At 37.2% G+C, this 18,339-nt stretch overlaps 1 protein-coding gene across 2 annotated transcripts in view; it reads right to left on the bottom strand.

Moving 5' to 3' along the window:
- The window catches only part of klc4 (kinesin light chain 4), a 30,929-nt gene that overhangs the window by 6,313 nt on the left and 6,277 nt on the right, over positions 1–18,339 (bottom strand). The window contains exons 2-14 of one of the 2 annotated variants that reach the window (XM_058760859.1): positions 14,942–15,193; positions 14,580–14,810; positions 12,911–12,980; positions 11,561–11,786; positions 10,225–10,312; positions 9,764–9,865; positions 9,471–9,644; positions 8,815–8,914; positions 6,666–6,715; positions 5,908–5,975; positions 4,578–4,686; positions 4,371–4,490; positions 73–2,039 (exon numbers count right to left, since the gene is read on the bottom strand). In XM_058760859.1, coding sequence (XP_058616842.1) covers positions 2,034–2,039; positions 4,371–4,490; positions 4,578–4,686; positions 5,908–5,975; positions 6,666–6,715; positions 8,815–8,914; positions 9,471–9,644; positions 9,764–9,865; positions 10,225–10,312; positions 11,561–11,786; positions 12,911–12,980; positions 14,580–14,810; positions 14,942–15,190 — 1,593 coding nt within the window. In that variant the 5' untranslated portion in view covers positions 15,191–15,193 and the 3' untranslated portion in view covers positions 73–2,033. Of the gene's footprint in view, positions 1–72; positions 2,040–4,370; positions 4,491–4,577; positions 4,687–5,907; positions 5,976–6,665; positions 6,716–8,814; positions 8,915–9,470; positions 9,645–9,763; positions 9,866–10,224; positions 10,313–11,560; positions 11,787–12,910; positions 12,981–14,579; positions 14,811–14,941; positions 15,194–18,339 lie in introns of those variants that run through there. The other variant, XM_058760858.1, reaches the window with a different exon arrangement.

Raw genomic sequence — 18,339 nt, 5'->3', positions numbered from 1 at the left:
GTGGCGGAGAGAGTGCCTCCAATAAAACATTCACTCATAATTCACATTCAAGCACACAGACAGAGGCCAGGCCACTAATTCCAAGCCTTTATTGGGTTAGATGTCATATGAGCTTAATGAAGACATACATCAGCGTGCAGAAAGAGCCACATATATATATTTACACACGCAGTACAAACATCCCATGAATCTGCAGTGTGGCCCTCAGTCAAACTACAGTGAAGAATTTGCTACAGCCGCACTAATTCACCAATCCTGAATCCTGAATAGTGAACAGTAATACATTGAAAGATGAAGTGTGTCATTTCTAAGCCATTAGCAAAACCACACGGAATTGCAAAAATAGCTTTAGTTTCTGAAGAAACTCACCGCCTCTACTATTGGCATAATGAGCAGATTTTGGCCTTTCTTATGTATTTGGCAACAAAAGCCAGTGAAGAATGGGTTTAGCCTATTTGACACATACCCAACAAAACACTTTTTTACCAAGCTAAACATGATTATGAGTAGAAAAAAATGCGAGTAGCAAATAATACACTTATTTCAAGTATTTTTTTAAATTTTAAGATGGGTATAAACATACATAAACTGTGCTGTAACATGAGTTATGTAACAAGGTCCGAAAGTTTGAGACCATAAAATCTGAAAATGAAGCTATAAATGTAAAACAAAGAAAATCTAGTAAATAAAATGAAGAAGAAATCTTTAAAATTCCGCACTACTTTTAAGTCACTAGCATGAATTTATGAGTAAAAAAAGAAAAGAAAAGATAATTCATTCTAAAATGAAAATTCAGCCATTATTTACTCAAAACTTTCTTTGTTGTGTAAATTTATGTTAATTTTCCAATTTATGCTTTCAATTGTTATGACGATTATATAATTGGGAAATGCAAGAAATGTATTAATTTGGTAAAGAATGCAAAATTATCAGCAGACTATTTCCATATACACTTTCCCTTTTGCTAGATTAAACGTTCATTTATCTGAGAGTTGGCCAGTACAATACCTGCTAAATAACAGGAATTAAATATAACGTAAGTTAATGTAACAGTATATTGAAGTATTTATATTATTTGTTCTGTAGTTATACTACCAGTCAAACGTTTAGGGTCAGTACAATTCTTTTATTTATTTATTTAATATAATTAGTATTTTTATTGAGCAAGAATACATTAATCAAAGCAACAGTAATTTATTTCTTTTGAACTTTGTATTCTTTAAGGGATCCTGAAAAAATATATATCATGATTCCCACAAAAATATTCAGCAACGCAACTGTTTTCAACATTGATGATAATCAGAAATGTTTCTTGAGCAGCAAATCAGCATATTATTATGATTTCTGAAGATCATGTGACACTGAAGACTGGCGTAATGATGCTGAAAATTCAGCTTTGATCACAGAAATAAATTACAGTTTAACAGATATTCACATAGAAAACAGTTAAATTAAATTGTAATAATATTTTTTACTGTATTTTTGATCAAATACATGCAGCCTTGGTGAGAATAAGAGACTTAAAAAAACATAAAAAAAATTGTACTGACCCAAACATTTGAACAGAATTTACCATTTAAACAACATATCATTTGTATTACATTACTGTAAAGATATCGGGAATTTTCATTACGGGGAGAAATGTGCCTAACTATCATGAAAATCTAATTTCTTATTTCTTTTGATTTGGCCTGTTCATAAGATTCACTCTGCTAGTCCGACACGTGTGTCTCACTGAGGTTGTATATTACAGATTATAAATCAGTGTAACACAGTTAACAATGCAGACACAAAAACAGACATCGCAGAGAACAAGGAGAAATGAGCAAACGAGCGAAATCAGTCAGTGTGGAAGAATCAGAGAAAGAGAGAGAGCAAGAACACACAGGAAATGTAAGATGATATCCCATCAGCCTTAGCAAGAGTTAAAGCTGTGCTGGGCTTCTCTCCACACACACTCCGCCCAATCCATTTACATCAGGCAGATCAGATCTGATTTGTTGTTAGAGCAGACAGAGGAAGATGAGGAGAGCTTAGGCCTAATGCAGAGAGAGAGAGAGAGAGAGAGAGAGACACAGAGACACAGAGAGAGAACAAAAGCACACATGAGACGAACACATCAAGAGCAGATCAATGAAAAACAAGTACAGGCAGTGAGTTTGTTCATAGTATCTCAAGATTTAATCTGATTTAACCTGTAAAGATTTGTTTTGTTAGAATAAATGAATGAATTTAGGTTGATTTAGTGATGACCAATATAATTACCCAATTAAACACACTTTAGATACGAAATTCAAGTCCCACTGGTTTCTCACTGAAAACAATGTTTATCATCATAGTTTCTACATTATACGTTAAAAACGGAGAAAATGAATAGACTTTTTACTTCTGGAATACGACTCTATTGCACTCTTGTTTTGGAGATTCTGTTTTATAATCACAGATGCTTAATTATATGGTTCAGAAAATAGCTGTGCAGTCATTGTTAATCATAGCAGTAGTAATGTAATGATAGTGTCAGTGATGAGGGTTTGTGGGTAAGGAGAGAATGAGTCACAGATCACTGATGTCACACAGGATATGACATCAGCAGGGGACTATGGGCACTTTGGCACACTGAAGCGGCTGCAATGCAGCACTGACCGCCGCAGGCTGTCCCGATCTCATTTTTTAAAGTGATATCAATCCCGCTGCCAGATAACACAGCATTATTACTGTATAACTGCAGTCTAAGTGTTAATCATTTTGTTTTGCAATTCAAGCTTCAGGATGGGCGTTTGATTAAGATCATTTAAAGTGATTAATATTTAATGTTAATACTTAATGTTTAATCAAATAATTTATACAGAACATAGCCTACATATAAGAAAAACATGCACTGAATGTATGGAGCTCCGCATATGACAAAAACAAGATATTGTGACCAAATATCGCCCCCTAAAGCGAGGGATCAAATAATGTGGCCATAATTTCATTCTTAACTTCTTGAATTCTTGACTTGGATCCCATAACGGGACTCTGTACTTTTGAATATTTTACAAAAGAACTAGGAACATGAATTAAGAAAGAAAATTAATTTCATGAAGCTTGATAATGTATTTTTAATGCAAGTATTGTGTAATGATGTTAGCAATTTAGCCATTTTGCTACTACTTACACTACTTTGCTAACTTTTGACATATGCCACTCTTCAAAACAAAGATATGTTAGCCAACCAGATGTTTGTATGCAAAACTGACAGGTTGACAAGGAGAGAGTATTTCTGATTGTCTAATAAGTGATATCTGTCAGTATTATTCCAAAAATCCCCTAAATGAGGAGGTGGAATGTAAAATTATATTTCAATGCTTTTGCGTTCTCTCGCAAAATGTTTGTGTTCACCACAAGCTCACAAAATATTCCCTCAAGAAAAATGTTTGATGTAATTTTGCAAAAGAACACAAATGTTTTGTGAGAAAACGCAAAGTTTCTCGTGGAAATGCAATAATTTGGAAAAGAACGCAAATGTTTTCTGAGAAAACGCAAAGTTTCTCGTGGAAATGCAATAATTTGGAAAAGAACGCAAGTGTTTTCTGAGAAAACGCAAAGTTTCTCGTGGAAATGCAATAATTTGGAAAAGAACACGAATGTTTTGTGAGAAAACGCAAAGTTTCTTGTGAAAATGCAATAATTTGAGAAAACGCAGTTTCTCGTGAAAATGCAATAATTTGGAAAAGAACGCAAATGTTTTCTGAGAAAACGCAAAGTTTCTCGTGGAAATGCAATAATTTGGAAAAGAACGCAAATGTTTTCTGAGAAAACGCAAAGTTTCTCGTGGAAATGCAATAATTTGGAAAAGAACGCGAATGTTTTGTGAGAAAACGCAAAGTTTCTTGTGAAAATGCAATCATTTGAGAAAACGCAAAGTTTCTCGTGGAAATGCAATAATTTGGAAAAGAATGCAAATGTTTTGCGAGAGAAAGCAAAGTTTCCCTCAGTAATGCAATACTTTTGCGAGGGAATATAAATGTTTTGCGAGAGAATGCAAATTTTCTCACAGGAATGCAATACTTTTGCAAGAGAATGCAATATTTTTGTTTTGCGAGAGAGAATGTTTTTCGAGAGATTACAAAGTTTCTTGGGGGAACGCAATACATTTTACGAGACAACACGATACTTTTATAAGAGAATATGAATATGAATATAAGAAAATGTGTTGCATGAGAATGTAAAGTTTCTTGGGGGAACACAATACATCTGCAAGAGCATGCAAAAGCACTGAAATATAATCATTTTTTTCCCCCCGTCTCATATTTTTTTCATAACCACATCCCCTTTGGGGCTCCATACACTTAAAGCAGCTTAACGTGACAAAGATATTACTAACTCACCCCATTCCACTCCACACTGCCCTCTTCCCCGGTATCATTGCTGCAGTCGTACTTCACGCTGGAGATGGATGCAGTGCTCCTCCGCCTCTCTCCATCTCTCTGAGGATCCACTGCCGCTCCCTGACACACACACACACACACACACACACGTTACAAAGACATCATGCTTCCCAGCATTCATCACTATGACTCTCTCAGATATTGCACCTGTCTGCGGGACCTCATGGCACACTCCTCCAGGGTCTCGGCCGCCTCTGTTTTCCCCTGCTTACGGTACAGAGCGCCCAGGTTCCTCAGTGTGGTGTTTACGGTGGGGCTGTGTATGAAAAAACACACAGATTCACTCTCAAATTTGTCTCTTTTAATTCCCAACACGTTTAATATTCAGACTAGGTTTGCATTTTCCGATGAAAATAGCAGCACTTGCAAAAAAGAAACTATTTAATCTTTTTTTTTTCCAAGCGAACACAGTATTTCTTGGGGAACGGAATACTTTTGTGAGAGAGAGTGCACGAGTTTTAGAGCGAAAGCAAAAGAATTATAATATAACTTTTTCTCCCATTTCATAACAAGGCTTATATTTTTCCATCATTATTTCCAGTAGTTTTTGCCTGACTGAGACGAGTAAATAGCGTCCAGTGTCTTATATAGTCTAACCAAAAATTATTCAGACACCAGATATAATATTTGATTTTTTTTTTTTTAACTCGTGGGTGCAGGAAACTATAGTTCATTTATGTAAGTGAGGATAGCAAAATAAAGTGAACTGTGACATATTATACCCAAAAATTCTTCATACAGTGGACCACCAGTAAAATTTCTAAATAATTTAGGACACTTTGACCTGATCATGTTTTGTGACATACCTTTCTATCAAAGTTATCTGACATTATCAAGATGAATTTGTTCTTGCCATATGTTATGAGTTTATGATATGTCATATTTAATGAGTTCTTGTCATATTTTATTTCCATTTTCTAAACTATAGCAAATAAACTATGATAATATGTTGGAAGGTGTCTGAATAAATTTTGGTTTGACTGTACGTATATGAACTGTATGTTTGTTTTACTTTAGTACATTATAGTCTAAACAAATAGTTGAGAACACTTTTTTTGTTTTGTCCCTATCTTAAGACCTATGTATACATCAAGTATATATTCTTACGGCTTTAAAACGGAACTGGAGGTGTAAACCACAGTATAATAACCATAAATCATGATTAAGATAAGAGCCTTTTCACATGTAAAATGCCTTTTATCCTTTTACTGGATTTACTGGATTTCCATGGTCATGACAGGAGTAGAAACATTTCTGCACAGGCGAGGTTAGTAAATGAATCTTTAGCCCCGTGTTAACATATCTCGTGGCCTTACATTTAAAACAGTGCATTTTAACACTTATTTTTAGCACCCTTATCTCATATTCAACTTTCCAGAACATTCCTTTAAGCTGAAGTTTCAGCTGAAGTAACTGCAGACAGCGGTTTTAGCTGTGGGGCAGGTTAGTTTGGGTAATTGTAGCTGCTTTTTCTCACCTGTTCACCTTGCAGGCTTTGTACCAGCCGCCGTATTCCCCATAATGATTCCCATCTGCCAACTTTCCCTGAGAGAAAGGAGGAGGAAAACACACAGAGACAGACAGTGAAGCTATTAAAATCTTCTCAGCTGTCAATCATCCAGACAGGTTTGCAGTCAGGGAAACTGTGTTTGCTGTAAATACATATATAGACTGGGTACAGACAGCCACAACCTCCCTTCAAAACATTCACAGTACAGGTTGTGGAAAAGCATGGGGAATTAATTTGTCCTTTACGGAGTCTATAGACAATGTGTCTGATAAAACACAGCCAAAGAACAAGAAACAGAGGCAGAAATATGTTGTTGAGGTGTTTCTCTTTAGCCAGGACTGAAAAATACAAAATACTGACAGACTGAGGAGAATCTGCAACCCTCTGCTGTTTCAATACGATAGTAACCCTAATCAGAGCAGCTAAACCGCCATAAAGAACAAGAAAGAGAAGGATCTCCAGTGGCCTGCTCAGGGCTCAACCTAAATCCCGTTGAGAATCTGTGGAATGACTGCAGTGCAATCCTTATTCAGAGTATTGTTACTGTGTTTGTAAAGCCAGAAAATGCTAGAATAGTGTTTTCAGTTTAGGCTCTGTGCAACAAAAGGTGAATATCTTGAAAAGCGGGTGTGGTGACTTTCTGTACCCACTATATCAGCTTCCCACATGAGCATCTCAGCATTTCACACACACACACACACACACACGTGCTGGCAGAAACCTACTTTGCTCTCTTGTCTTTCCTCAGCATGCATCCAGATGGGTTTATTTTCAGCTGCAGACACAGAGAAACAGTTCTGCTACTGTAGTCAGCCATTACAAAAACACAACATGGTAAAAACTGCCAAATACCGTAGTTACTAAAATCACATTTATTCATTTGTTTTTGATAAATCTTGCCATGGAATTGCTAAGCTGTTTCTAAGGCACTCTGAATGTTGGTTCTGTGATAGTCTAGTTTCTAGGTATGACTGAGTTCCTCCTTCAATTTTAGATTAAGGTTACAAAGGTTATAGGAGTTTCATAGTTAAGTTTAATACTTGATAAAATCACTATGTATGCTTGTTTCCACCACTGAATAAAAATAAAAAGGTAATTGCTACTTTTTTATCTTACAATTCTGACTTTTTTTTTCAAAATTGTGTGATACAAACTTGAAATTTTGACTTTTTTTTTTTTGTTGAAAATTGCAAGACATAAATTCGTAATTGCAAGTTATAAAGTCAGAATAGAACGATATAAACTCTAAATTGTACGAAAATAGCCTGCATTTTTTTTTCATTAGATTTGGACTTTACTACTCACAATTGCAACTTTTTTTCCTCACACTTTTTTTTTCCGCAATTGTGTGACATAAACTCGCAATTCAGATTTTTTTTTTTTTTTTTTGTGAAAATTGCAAGACATAAATTCGTAATTGCAAGTTATTAAATCAGAATAGCAAGATATTAACTCATAATTGTAAGAAAATGGCCAGTCTTTTTTTATTATTATTAGAATTGGACTTTATTACTCACAATTGTGACTTTTTATCTCACACTTCTGACTTTTTTTGCAATTGCGTGCAATTCTGACTTTTTTCACTATTTGTGTGACATAAACTCGAATTCTGACTCTTTTTCTGAAAATTGCAAGATATAAACTCAAGATAGTCAGATCAAGATATAAACTCAGAATAGCCAGTCCTTTTCTCCTCAAAATTGGATTTTATGACTCACAATTCTGAGAAAATTAGTCATAATTGCAAGAAAAAGGTCAGAATCGTGAGATATAAACTCACAATTGTAAGAAAAAAGTCTGAATTGCAAGTTTTGTGATAACTACGTGTATAATTCTGACTTTAGAACTTGTAATTGTGTGTTTATATCATGCAATTCTAAGAAAAAAAGTCAGTATTGTAAGATAAAAAGTCGCAATTACCCTTTTTTTTCAGTGGCGGAAACAGGCTTCCATACGTATGGGATCTAACAATAACTGTAGTAACTACATTCTTGAAGTTTTGTCATTTACCAACAGTCCACCAGGTGAACATGTATTAAAACTGTCAAGAGCACAAAATAAATTTGGCATGAACATACGAAACAGAAAATATAGAAAAATGAAGAAATCAATCAAGTTGATTTATTGAAATCAAGTGTGAAATCAACATTAAAATGATTAACAAAATCATATAAACAACACACAAATTGGCCTATTCTGAAGGGATAATCAATTTTCTGATATTAAAGAACACAAAATTAAATGACAAAAAAGGATGAGATTTTGAAAATAAAAGAAAGTCACAAATGACGTAACACAGAATTTCACCTGAAAGTTGTAAAACGTCCAAGAAGTAAAAGAGGAAAATCACAGATACAAACCATCTGTTCAGTTGTTCGTACACTAAAGCGCTTTGCACTTCTGCTTTCACATTTATTTTTGAGACATTCACATTGAGTATTTTGCCTGGCACAGGCAAGCAGTTCACTAATATAGCGTCCATATTTGAAAGTCAATTCATCTTCACGGCAAAACATATATACACATATATGGCAAGAACATGTAACATTTAGTCCCAAACCCTTCTGAATGTGAACTAATCCTATATTTTATGGTATTAAAAAGATGTTTTATCAGTTGTGTTTGCTCCTGGATTTCTGTGAAATCCACGGCTCACAGTGAAAGGTAGTAAACCAGAGGTCAGGTGTGCAGAAAGGTCACGATATCAAGAGTCGAGGGTCGGCTGGTGAAGTCATCAAAATGTATCATTCAGCAATGACAACAGTTCAGTTTTATAGCATTGCCAAAAAAAGAAGGAAAAATCCCTTTTGTGTGAAAGCATGCAGGCTGTCAGCTAATGAACAATGAAGAGCCATAATCAAGCAATGATCGTACCATCTACAGATCCAAACTCTTTCTCGTGGGCGCGCGTCAGGATCTCTTTGTAGAGGATCTCAGCTTCCTTGTACTTGCCCTGTTTCAGATAGCATGAAGCCTGCAGGAAAAATAATAAAGAAGCTATTTTAAAATGATGGCATACCCTTAAAAAAAGGGACGTGTACAATTATTTCTATTACAGCTTATAGATGAAGTACAATGAGTAAATAAGCGGAGTAAATTGGCTGTCCATTGATGTATGGTTTGTTAGGATCGGACAATATTTTGCTGAGATACAACTATTTGAAAATCTGGAATCTGAGGGTGCAAAAAAAATCTAAACACTGAGAAAATCACCTTTAAAGTTGTCCAAATGAATTCTTAGCAATGCATATTACTAATCAAAAATGAAGTTTTGATATATTTACAGCAGGAAATGTACAAAATATCTTCATGGAACATGATCTTTGCTTAATATCCTAATGATTTCTGGCATAAAAGAAAAATTGATAATTTTGACCCATACAATGTATTTTTGGTTATTTCTACAAATATATTCCCCAGCAAATTAAGACTGGTTTTGTGCTCCAGGGTCACATATAGTTTTAAAATAGATGTCTTAACAATGAAAGAGTCTGATTCGTTGTGCAAACATGAGTGCGGATTATATTCACCAGGTTGTTTTTGGTCTTGGCAACATTCGGGTCGTCAGGTCCCAGTTTTTTCTCGTAGATATCCAGAGCCCTGCAGTAATAATACTCCACCTCCTCATACTTCCCCTGATTCTGGCAGAGCAGAGCCAGATTATTCAGCTGCTTGGCCACGTCTGGGTGATCCCGCCCCAACACCTGAGCAATGAAAGAGAGAGATAATTACAATATGGCTGACTAGTCACAGAAGGTTATTCAAATATCATTTTAAGCAGTTGACACAACACAAACAGGCCAGTTTTTTTTTGTGAGAGTACCTTCTCTCTGATCTCCAAGGCTCTCTTGCACAGCGGTTCTGCTTCCTTGTATTTTCCTCTCTTTCCGTACAGGACCGCCAGGTTGTTGAGGGTGGCCGCCACCTGGATTAGTCATGAAATATGGACACTGATTACAGGGTACAGTGTGGATCCAGACAGAACGCCTTTGAACTGTTCATGGACCATTTGGCATAAATATAGCAAAATCATTTTCAGGAATCACAGACGCCAATCTTCTTTCCTGGCTTTACACAATTATGTGAAAAGTCCAGAGGTTTTAAAAGTCACCATCATTTCTATAGGTCTATACAACTATTTACTTGATTTGAAGTTTGCAAGGCATTCAAGCCACTGAATCTTGGAAGACGTTTAAGACATTTAGTAGCAAATATAATAGAAATCCCATGCACAACCTTACATTCTCCTTTTTTTAGAGTAATTTGTGTTTTTGTTGTACTTACAGCTGGGTGGTCATTGCCCAGGGTCTTTTCTCTGATTGACAGGGCATCATTAAGGAGATGAGCAGCTTCCTTGTATTTATTCTGGTCCCTGAGTGAAAAGAATTGCAATAAAGTCTTATTTTGAGATGCTTATTTCAGTAGGTCTAGTGGGCAATCTTTCTATGGAAGACAATTTCTGCCACTGAATTAAAAATTAAAAAAAGTAAGTGCGAGATATAAATTCGCAATTCTGACTTTTTTCTTAGAATTGCATGATATAAGCTCACAATTGTAAAAAATAGTCAATTTTTTCCTCAGACATTATAACTGGCAATTGCGAGGTTATATCTTACAATTCTGAGAAAAAAAGTCAGAATTGCGAGAAAAAAGTCAGAATTGTGAGATATCGACTTTTTTCCTCAGAATTGAATTTTTCAGAAATTACTTTTTTATTCAGTGGCGGAAACAGGCTTCCATATCTTTCACTTAAATATTATTCTAAATTCAATAAAGGAGAATTAGTTTTCCATGACAACATGACAAATTAGGCAAATCTGCAAACAGAATCGCCAGTTCTGACAGAGGATGCTGAAAACAATGAGGAATTAAATATATATATATACAAAATATGACATAATTTGATGAAATGTAAAGAATGATTAAGTACATCCCAACACCTAAACAGGCCCAGACAGAATCTGCGGACTTACTTTGTACTTTATTCAATCTTTTCTGGTAAAGCTGGTTGAAGGAAGTCTTGCTGGTTAAAGAAAGTAAGTTCTGTCCTCATTTACTCACAATCACATCACTCTAAACCCAACAAATTACTTTATTTCTTCAGTGGGACACAAAAGAAGAAATTTTGAAAAATGTACCGGTTGTTTTGTCAGTGCATTTACAAATAATGTAAACTGGAGCATCGAAGATGAAGCTAATGCACTATAAAAGTGACACAATAGAAGCCCAAATGACTTGTGCACTAAATTACATGCTTTCTGAAGTAATAAGCCATTATTTGTTCAATGAAAATCTGTCCTATATTTAAATATAGCCACATTGACCATTTTCATTATGCTTTTGTGTCTTTTATAATGCTTGAAAGCTACAAGGCCCATTTACTGTGATTTTTTAAAATGCCTTTTTTTTTTGTGTGTTTCATGTAACTAAGAACATACAGGTTTGTAATCAAGTCAGGTCAAGTCAGCATTATTTATATAGCGCTTTTTACAATGCAGATTGTGTCAAAGCAGCTTTACAGTATATTAAACAGGGAAATAGTGTGTCGAAATAGTGTGTAATGAGATGCGAGTGAGTAAATAATGACTCCACATGCATCTACACATAAGCAAACACACACCTGTAGACCAGAGCCAGGATGTTGAGCATGGTGGCTACATCGGGATGGTCGTGTCCAGAGGTTTTCTCCAGGTCCTCCAGAGCCTGTTTGCAGAGAGGCACGGCCACCTCGTAGCGGCCCTGAGCGGCGTACTGGATCACCAGGTTATGGAGGGTCCTGAGGCGGGCTGGGATCTCATACCCACCCTGTTGAGCGGCAGCGAGCGCACTGTTGTGCCGGTGTGGGACTGAAGGGGGCGACAGACAGTAACACTGTTACTATCAAAAATATGACTTGTATGGTTTCTCTAGCTCCGTTCCAAATGCCATTCTTGCCTCAAATCCACACTTTAGTAACGTCACAGTGACTAATGGGTAGTACACCAAAATGGCATCCACACAGCAATGCAGACTTTGCAAAAGGACTGAAAGGACATGCAAAAGTAATGAGACGGCCAAATTCACATCTAATGTGCCATACAGTGTCAGTAGTGCTAAATACTAACAAGCATTATGACCTGTTCACACCAAGAACAACTATAACGTTAACTATATTAAAGACAATAACGTTCTTTTGATTATAAGCAGACACTACCTTTATGCCATCTGGTGCTTTTAATGCTTGAGCTCTTTAAAATCTGTTAACTGTCGCCCTCCATAGATGTGAAAATGCACTGAACTTAAATGGTTGTAATTCTTAAATGTTTTGGTACCCAGACCAAAGCTTGGTCGCTTTTTACAGAAAATACTCAGCGGCTTAATGCCGAAGTGAAAATGTAAAAAGGTTTAAGAAGTGTAAGTCTGTTGTAAAGCAAATGCACTGCACCAAACATGTTTTTACATTTTATACAAAATATATATTTTACAAATGAAATCGAGCTCCAAAATTACTAGAGAATCAAAGCCATATGTGTGTTCCAAATTTGAAGTTGATATCAAAAAAATTTATTTTGTTTAGGGCTTTGATCTCCTGTCACAAATTATTACATACTGTATCTGTCACATTTCACTTTTATTACAAAATTGTTGTCAAATATGGAACCTTGAGTCTCAGACCTTTCCATGTTTTGTTAATATTAGAAAAATATGGTAAAGCAGCATCCAATTTGAACACAGTTTTCACAGGATGACTTTTGAGTGCATTGAAGCTTTTGAATTATACCTAATTTAAGATGCTAAAAATAAAATATATGTTAAGGAAAAAGGCAATAGATGTAGAGATGCCAAGTGTCCCACTAACAGTAAAGAAAAAACAGCTGGAAAAAAATCATTCTGAAATTGAATAGCAAAGTTCAGGCTACAAGTTGTAATGTGGATTTTGCTATTCTTATAGAGTAAGGGTGATTATTGTGTCATTTTTGTACTTCCTTACTCTGGTCATCTTCATCATTGGGAAACAAATCATCCAGGGCATCTCTGGGAGTCTCACCATTTTTCTCTTCCTAAAACAAAATCAAAGAAGATGAAAAAAAGATTGAAATATTCTTGTTTATATATAGTCTGTGCTGCTCTGTTACTATTAGTCTTATATATTAGATCATTTCTAGAGTCAGCTGCATCTCTGTCCATGCATGACTGTCTTTAGAGATTTTAATGGCTCCATTAATTCAGGATGTAACTGCATGAAACAGCCTTTCATGAAATATAAATGACAAGCTGCAGGCAACTGTCATTTTAACAGAGAGTGTCTTCAAATGCTTCCAATGCAGGAAGAGAAAAATGAAAAACATTGGACTGAAGTAAAGGAGAGGACCTTCTGTTTGCCAAGGAATACAATTTACTAATTCATCACACAGTAACAATGAAGATCTTCTTTGTAACATCTCCATCCAGCAAAACAGAGTCATTTGTTCAAACTGACAATAAATCAATGCTGGCTACACTTACAGGAAGAAGGACACGGCTCATTTCCCAAGAAAAGCCAGGCTATTGCTGCAGAGGAGATTTAAGCCTCTGAAAAAGTTCCCCTTTTATTCATTAATAAGTCCGCTTAGAATGCTGGACATGGATTCAACATGGATTATTGCACCAAAAATATTGTAATTTAGTTTTCTAGTTTGGGTAAATGACTTATAAATGTATTAAAATGAACTCAATATCAAAACAATTCAAGGGATAAACCAAATTTATTTTAGTTATCTAAAACTAAAACCATAAACTTTAAATAAAATAAAGTATTTTAAAACAATAACTAAACTGAAATGATAGTTATTAAAAACTATATAGATATATTGTAAAAGAAAACAAAAATACTAAAAACACAACAAAATGACTAAAAAAAACTAAACTAAATAAAAACAGAAAATGATAGATAGATAGATAGTCAATCAATCAAAATTTAATTGGGATACATATCTCAGCATATTTTCCAAATATATTCTAGAATATAAACAAAACATATTGTATACTTGGTATAATAGTAATACAATAATATTGGGGGAAAAAACAACAATAGTTAACCTTGTTTAAAAGGACAGACAAAATATGAATAATGAATAATGGCACCAGTGTTATTTATATATATATATACTGCTATAGTATTTATTAATATTTGATTTAGCTTTAATTTTATTATTTTTATTTTCTAATTGTAGTTTAAGTTTTAGAAATGTTGTTGTGATTTGTTATTTATACATACTTGTCATTTGTCATATATATATATGGATTTAATTTATTTTTGTTCCAGTTTTAGATCATTTTAGTACTTCAAATTAAACTTGGTTAATATCACTTAGTTGCCAGGGGAACATTTCTTATTTTGGCTTTTCATCTAATATTTATATTTTATTATATGTTTACTTTATTTCAGCTTTATTTCAATAAGTGAGAAATGTTTTTTTTTTATATTTAGTTTTAGGTTTAGTAAACAATAACAACACAGAATGACACTGGAGGTAGAATCCAGCACCACAAAGTTTCTTTCTGCAGTGTAAACTTTTCATATATTATTTCCTACAATATTTTAAATAATAAAAATAGAAATCAGGAGAAAAAGGGTGTTTTTTTGAGCCAGTATGACGCTCCAACCCACAGACACTCACCTCTGGTGAGATGCCATCATCATATTTCTTGAGCTGGTTCATGAACTCCAGATGTTTCTTCTCCTCCTCCAGCTGTGCGACGCTCTGTTCGCTCTTCTGGAGCTTCTGCTGGGTGTTGGCCAGCTCGTCCCTCAGCCACTGGTTCTCCTGACAGAGCCGTCGCACCTGAGCGCGCAGCTTCTGCTTCTCTGACTCCACTGCGTTCAGGTGGCTGGACAGGGCCATCATCACCTGATATGTAACATAGGTGATTTAATATTTTTACATTATTAACTAGTTCAGCAATGTATGCTAACAACAGACTTCCTACCACCGAGGTGGTATATCCATTCACTCCACCCCGTACTGTCATCGTCTCTCACCTGCGCTTCACCCAGGCCCAGCTCAATCATCTCCACAGACTTGCGCAGCAGGTTGGACTTCTCATGAACCGAACTGGCCTCCTCATCTTTCTTTAAGCACTGGATGGTCTCCACCAGACTCTGCAGGATGGAGTTGTGCTCGCTCTTGAGAGCTTCCAGACCCTGAATCACCAGTTTAGTGCTGGAGATGATCTCCTCCTGCGTCAGCTTCTCTAGTCTCTCCTCATGTGGGTAAACCATGGTGGACATGCTCTGTGAAGGAAAAGGCGCAGAATTGAGGGTTGGGAATGACGTATGAATTATTTCAGTTATATCTCATGGTTCTTCATTATTTGTGAACTTAAATTGGAATGTATTTCTAATTATATTAATCCTGTAGTAGAATTGGCAACAAATGTGCCTAAATGTCAAAAAATAAATAAATAAATAAAATAGCATAAATAAAAAAACCTTTATAGAGAATTTGACAAACAGTATTAATTGCTAAGAAAACATACATTACATATAAAAACGGCAGTCACCAATGTATACAAAAAGTGAAGGATATCATAAGCCAGACACTACAGAAATGTGATACCAATTATAATAAATGCCATATTTACCTGTGTCTTTCAGCAAGTAGGAAATATACAGAAATTGAATAAAGTTATCAACACTAAATTCTAAATTAAATATAGATGAATCCTTAAAGCAACAAAAGTTATTGATATCCTCTCTTTTCTTTTGTTCTTTGATTAACAGGCATCACAGCAGCTGGGTTATTAGGTTATTTGGCTGCTAAACGTGACGCAAATCTGACACGCATGCTCGTCATTTCATTCGTTAATATGAAATGATACAGGCTACAGTGGACACTGTGTGCTTGCAGTTGAAGAGCACGTGCTACGAGCACAGTATAATGGCAGACAGGAGAGGAAAATTCGTTTTTACTGACACATGGTCTGACAACATCTCATCTGACCACAGTTAATTTTTGTTATACTGAGCTTGTCACCTGCAGTGTTTCGAGGCAAAGTGGAGTGCACGTCTGAAAAATCTCCTGTTTGATCTGGTCGTAAAGATGTTCTGCGTCTAAATAAACGCAATTATTTTCAAGAAAAAAAGAGACAGAAGCAGCAGTTGTAAGTGGGGTGGCCAACCCTAGCTCCGCCCCTGCGTTAACTGTGTTAAATATTTTTAACACCGTTAAACTGGAAAAATTAATTGCCTGCGTTAATGCTCTAATTCTAACAGCACTAATATAAATTTAAAATACGACTGGGTAATGTAGGCATTACAACATTATAATATGCATCATGAAAAATGAATATTACATTTTAGATGTGCTAAAGATGACAATTCATTAACAGTGCTATTAAATTATTAGTGTTTTTATAGAAAGCATTTGTTATGTAATGTGGTTAATGTATTAACTCTCTTGATGAGGAATAGTAAGAAAATATACTTTTAATCACAAGTGCTCAGGAAACAGGAACAATTTAGGAGGAAAACACAATCTACAAATGAGAACGGACAGAGACTAAAGGAGAACTGAGGGCTTATAAACACAAAGAGAACTAATGAGATAATTAATCAGACCACAGGTGAACAGGATGATTAACTAAACAAGGGAATAAAATCATAAACACAGACAACATACTGAAACAAAACACAATGCAACAGAAAACTGAGCATACATGTTACAGCAGGAGGAGGAGCAGGAGGAGCCAGATGTTGAACCAGAGGTCAGCATGGACGAGGCCCAAGGAGGAGTCAAAGATGGGAGGAGCCATGGTGCCAACGACTTGAGAGAAGGAACCTTGGGGACGGATGATGGAGATGGAGCTGGAGACCCAGGTGGAGCTGAGCAGACATGGAGACAAGGCGACACCGCAGGTCTAGAGGCCCATGGTGGAGCTGATGGCTCATGAGAAAGAGGCGAAGGCGGGGACCCGGAAGACCACGGTGGAGCCGGAGGGAAAGAGAAGCCCGATGAAGCCAGAGGGATGAAGGGACAAGACAAAGCCAGGGGAGTGAAATCCTGTGGTGGAGGCAGGTCAATGATTGACCAAGGCAGAGCTGAAGGAACGAGGTACCCAGATAGAGCCATTGGGATGACGGGACACAGAGAAGATGAGGGCACATGGAGCCAAAGCCAATGGGTCAGAGGGATGAGGTGGAGTCCAGGGCTCAGTGGCTTGAGGTGGGAGGTGGAGGTGGGCTGGGCTGAACCAGCGGAGATTCAGAGATTCTGGGCTGGGCAGAACCAGCGGAGACACAGGAGATTTTGGGCTGAGCTGAACCAGCAGAGATTCAGGAGATTCTGGGCTGGGCGGAACCAGCGGAGACACAGGAGATTCTGGACTGGGCTGAACCAGCAGAGACTCAGGAGATTCTGGGCTGGGCTGAACAAGCAGACACTCAGGAGATTCTGGGCTGGGCTGAACCAGCAGAGACTCAGGAGATTCTGGGCTGGGCTGAACAAGCAGACACTCAGGAGATTCTGGGCTGGGCTGAACCAGCAGAGACTAAGGAGATTCTGGGTTGGGCAGAACCAGCAGAGATTCAGGAGATTTTGGGCTGAGCTGAACCAGCAGAGATTCAGGAGATTCTGGGCCGGGCGGAACCAGCTGAGACACAGGAGATTTTGGGCTGGGTGGAATCAGCAGAGACACAGGAGATTCAGGGCTGGGCTGAACAAGCAGAGACTCATGAGATTCAGGGCTGGGCTGAACAAGCTGAGACACAGGAGATTCTGGGCTGGGCAGAACCAGCGGAGACACAGGAGATTCTGGGCTGGGCTGAACCAGCAGAGACTCAGGAGATTCAGGGCAGGGCTGAACAAGCAGACACTCAGGAGATTCAGGGCTGGGCTGAACAAGCTAAGACACAGGAGATTCTGGGCTGGGCTGAACCAGCGGAGACACAGGAGATTTTGGGCTGAGCTGAACCAGCGGAGATTCAGGAGATTCTGGGCCGGGGCGGAACCAGTGGAGACACAGGAGATTTTGGGCTGGGTGGAATCAGCAGAGACTCAGGAGATTCAGGGCTGGGCTGAACAAGCCGAGACACAGGAGATTCTGGGCCAGGCGGAACCAGCGGAGACACAGAATATTTTGGGCTGGGTGGAATCATCAGAGACTCGTGAGATTCAGGGCTGGGCTGAACAAGCAGAGACTCATGAGATTCTGGGCTGGGCTGAACCAGCGGAGATTCAGGGATGGGCTGAACCATTAGAGACTCAGGAGACATAGAAGACTCAGGACTGGACAGAACCAGTGGAGACGGGAGAAATAGGGACACATCCTCTTCAGAAACATCTACTATTCCAGAGGCCAGCTACAGCTCACCCTCAGTGGCAGGAGTGTGGGTGGGGCTTCCCTCCATGCCCTCATACTCCACAAGTATTCCCTCAGGGA

The sequence above is a fragment of the Onychostoma macrolepis genome, chromosome 22 (genome assembly GCF_012432095.1).
Source record: "Onychostoma macrolepis isolate SWU-2019 chromosome 22, ASM1243209v1, whole genome shotgun sequence".
In the NCBI taxonomy this organism is placed as follows: domain Eukaryota; kingdom Metazoa; phylum Chordata; class Actinopteri; order Cypriniformes; family Cyprinidae; genus Onychostoma; species Onychostoma macrolepis.
The sequence above is the reverse complement of the archived record's forward strand: the minus strand, read 5'-3'. Positions and strand labels throughout refer to the sequence as shown.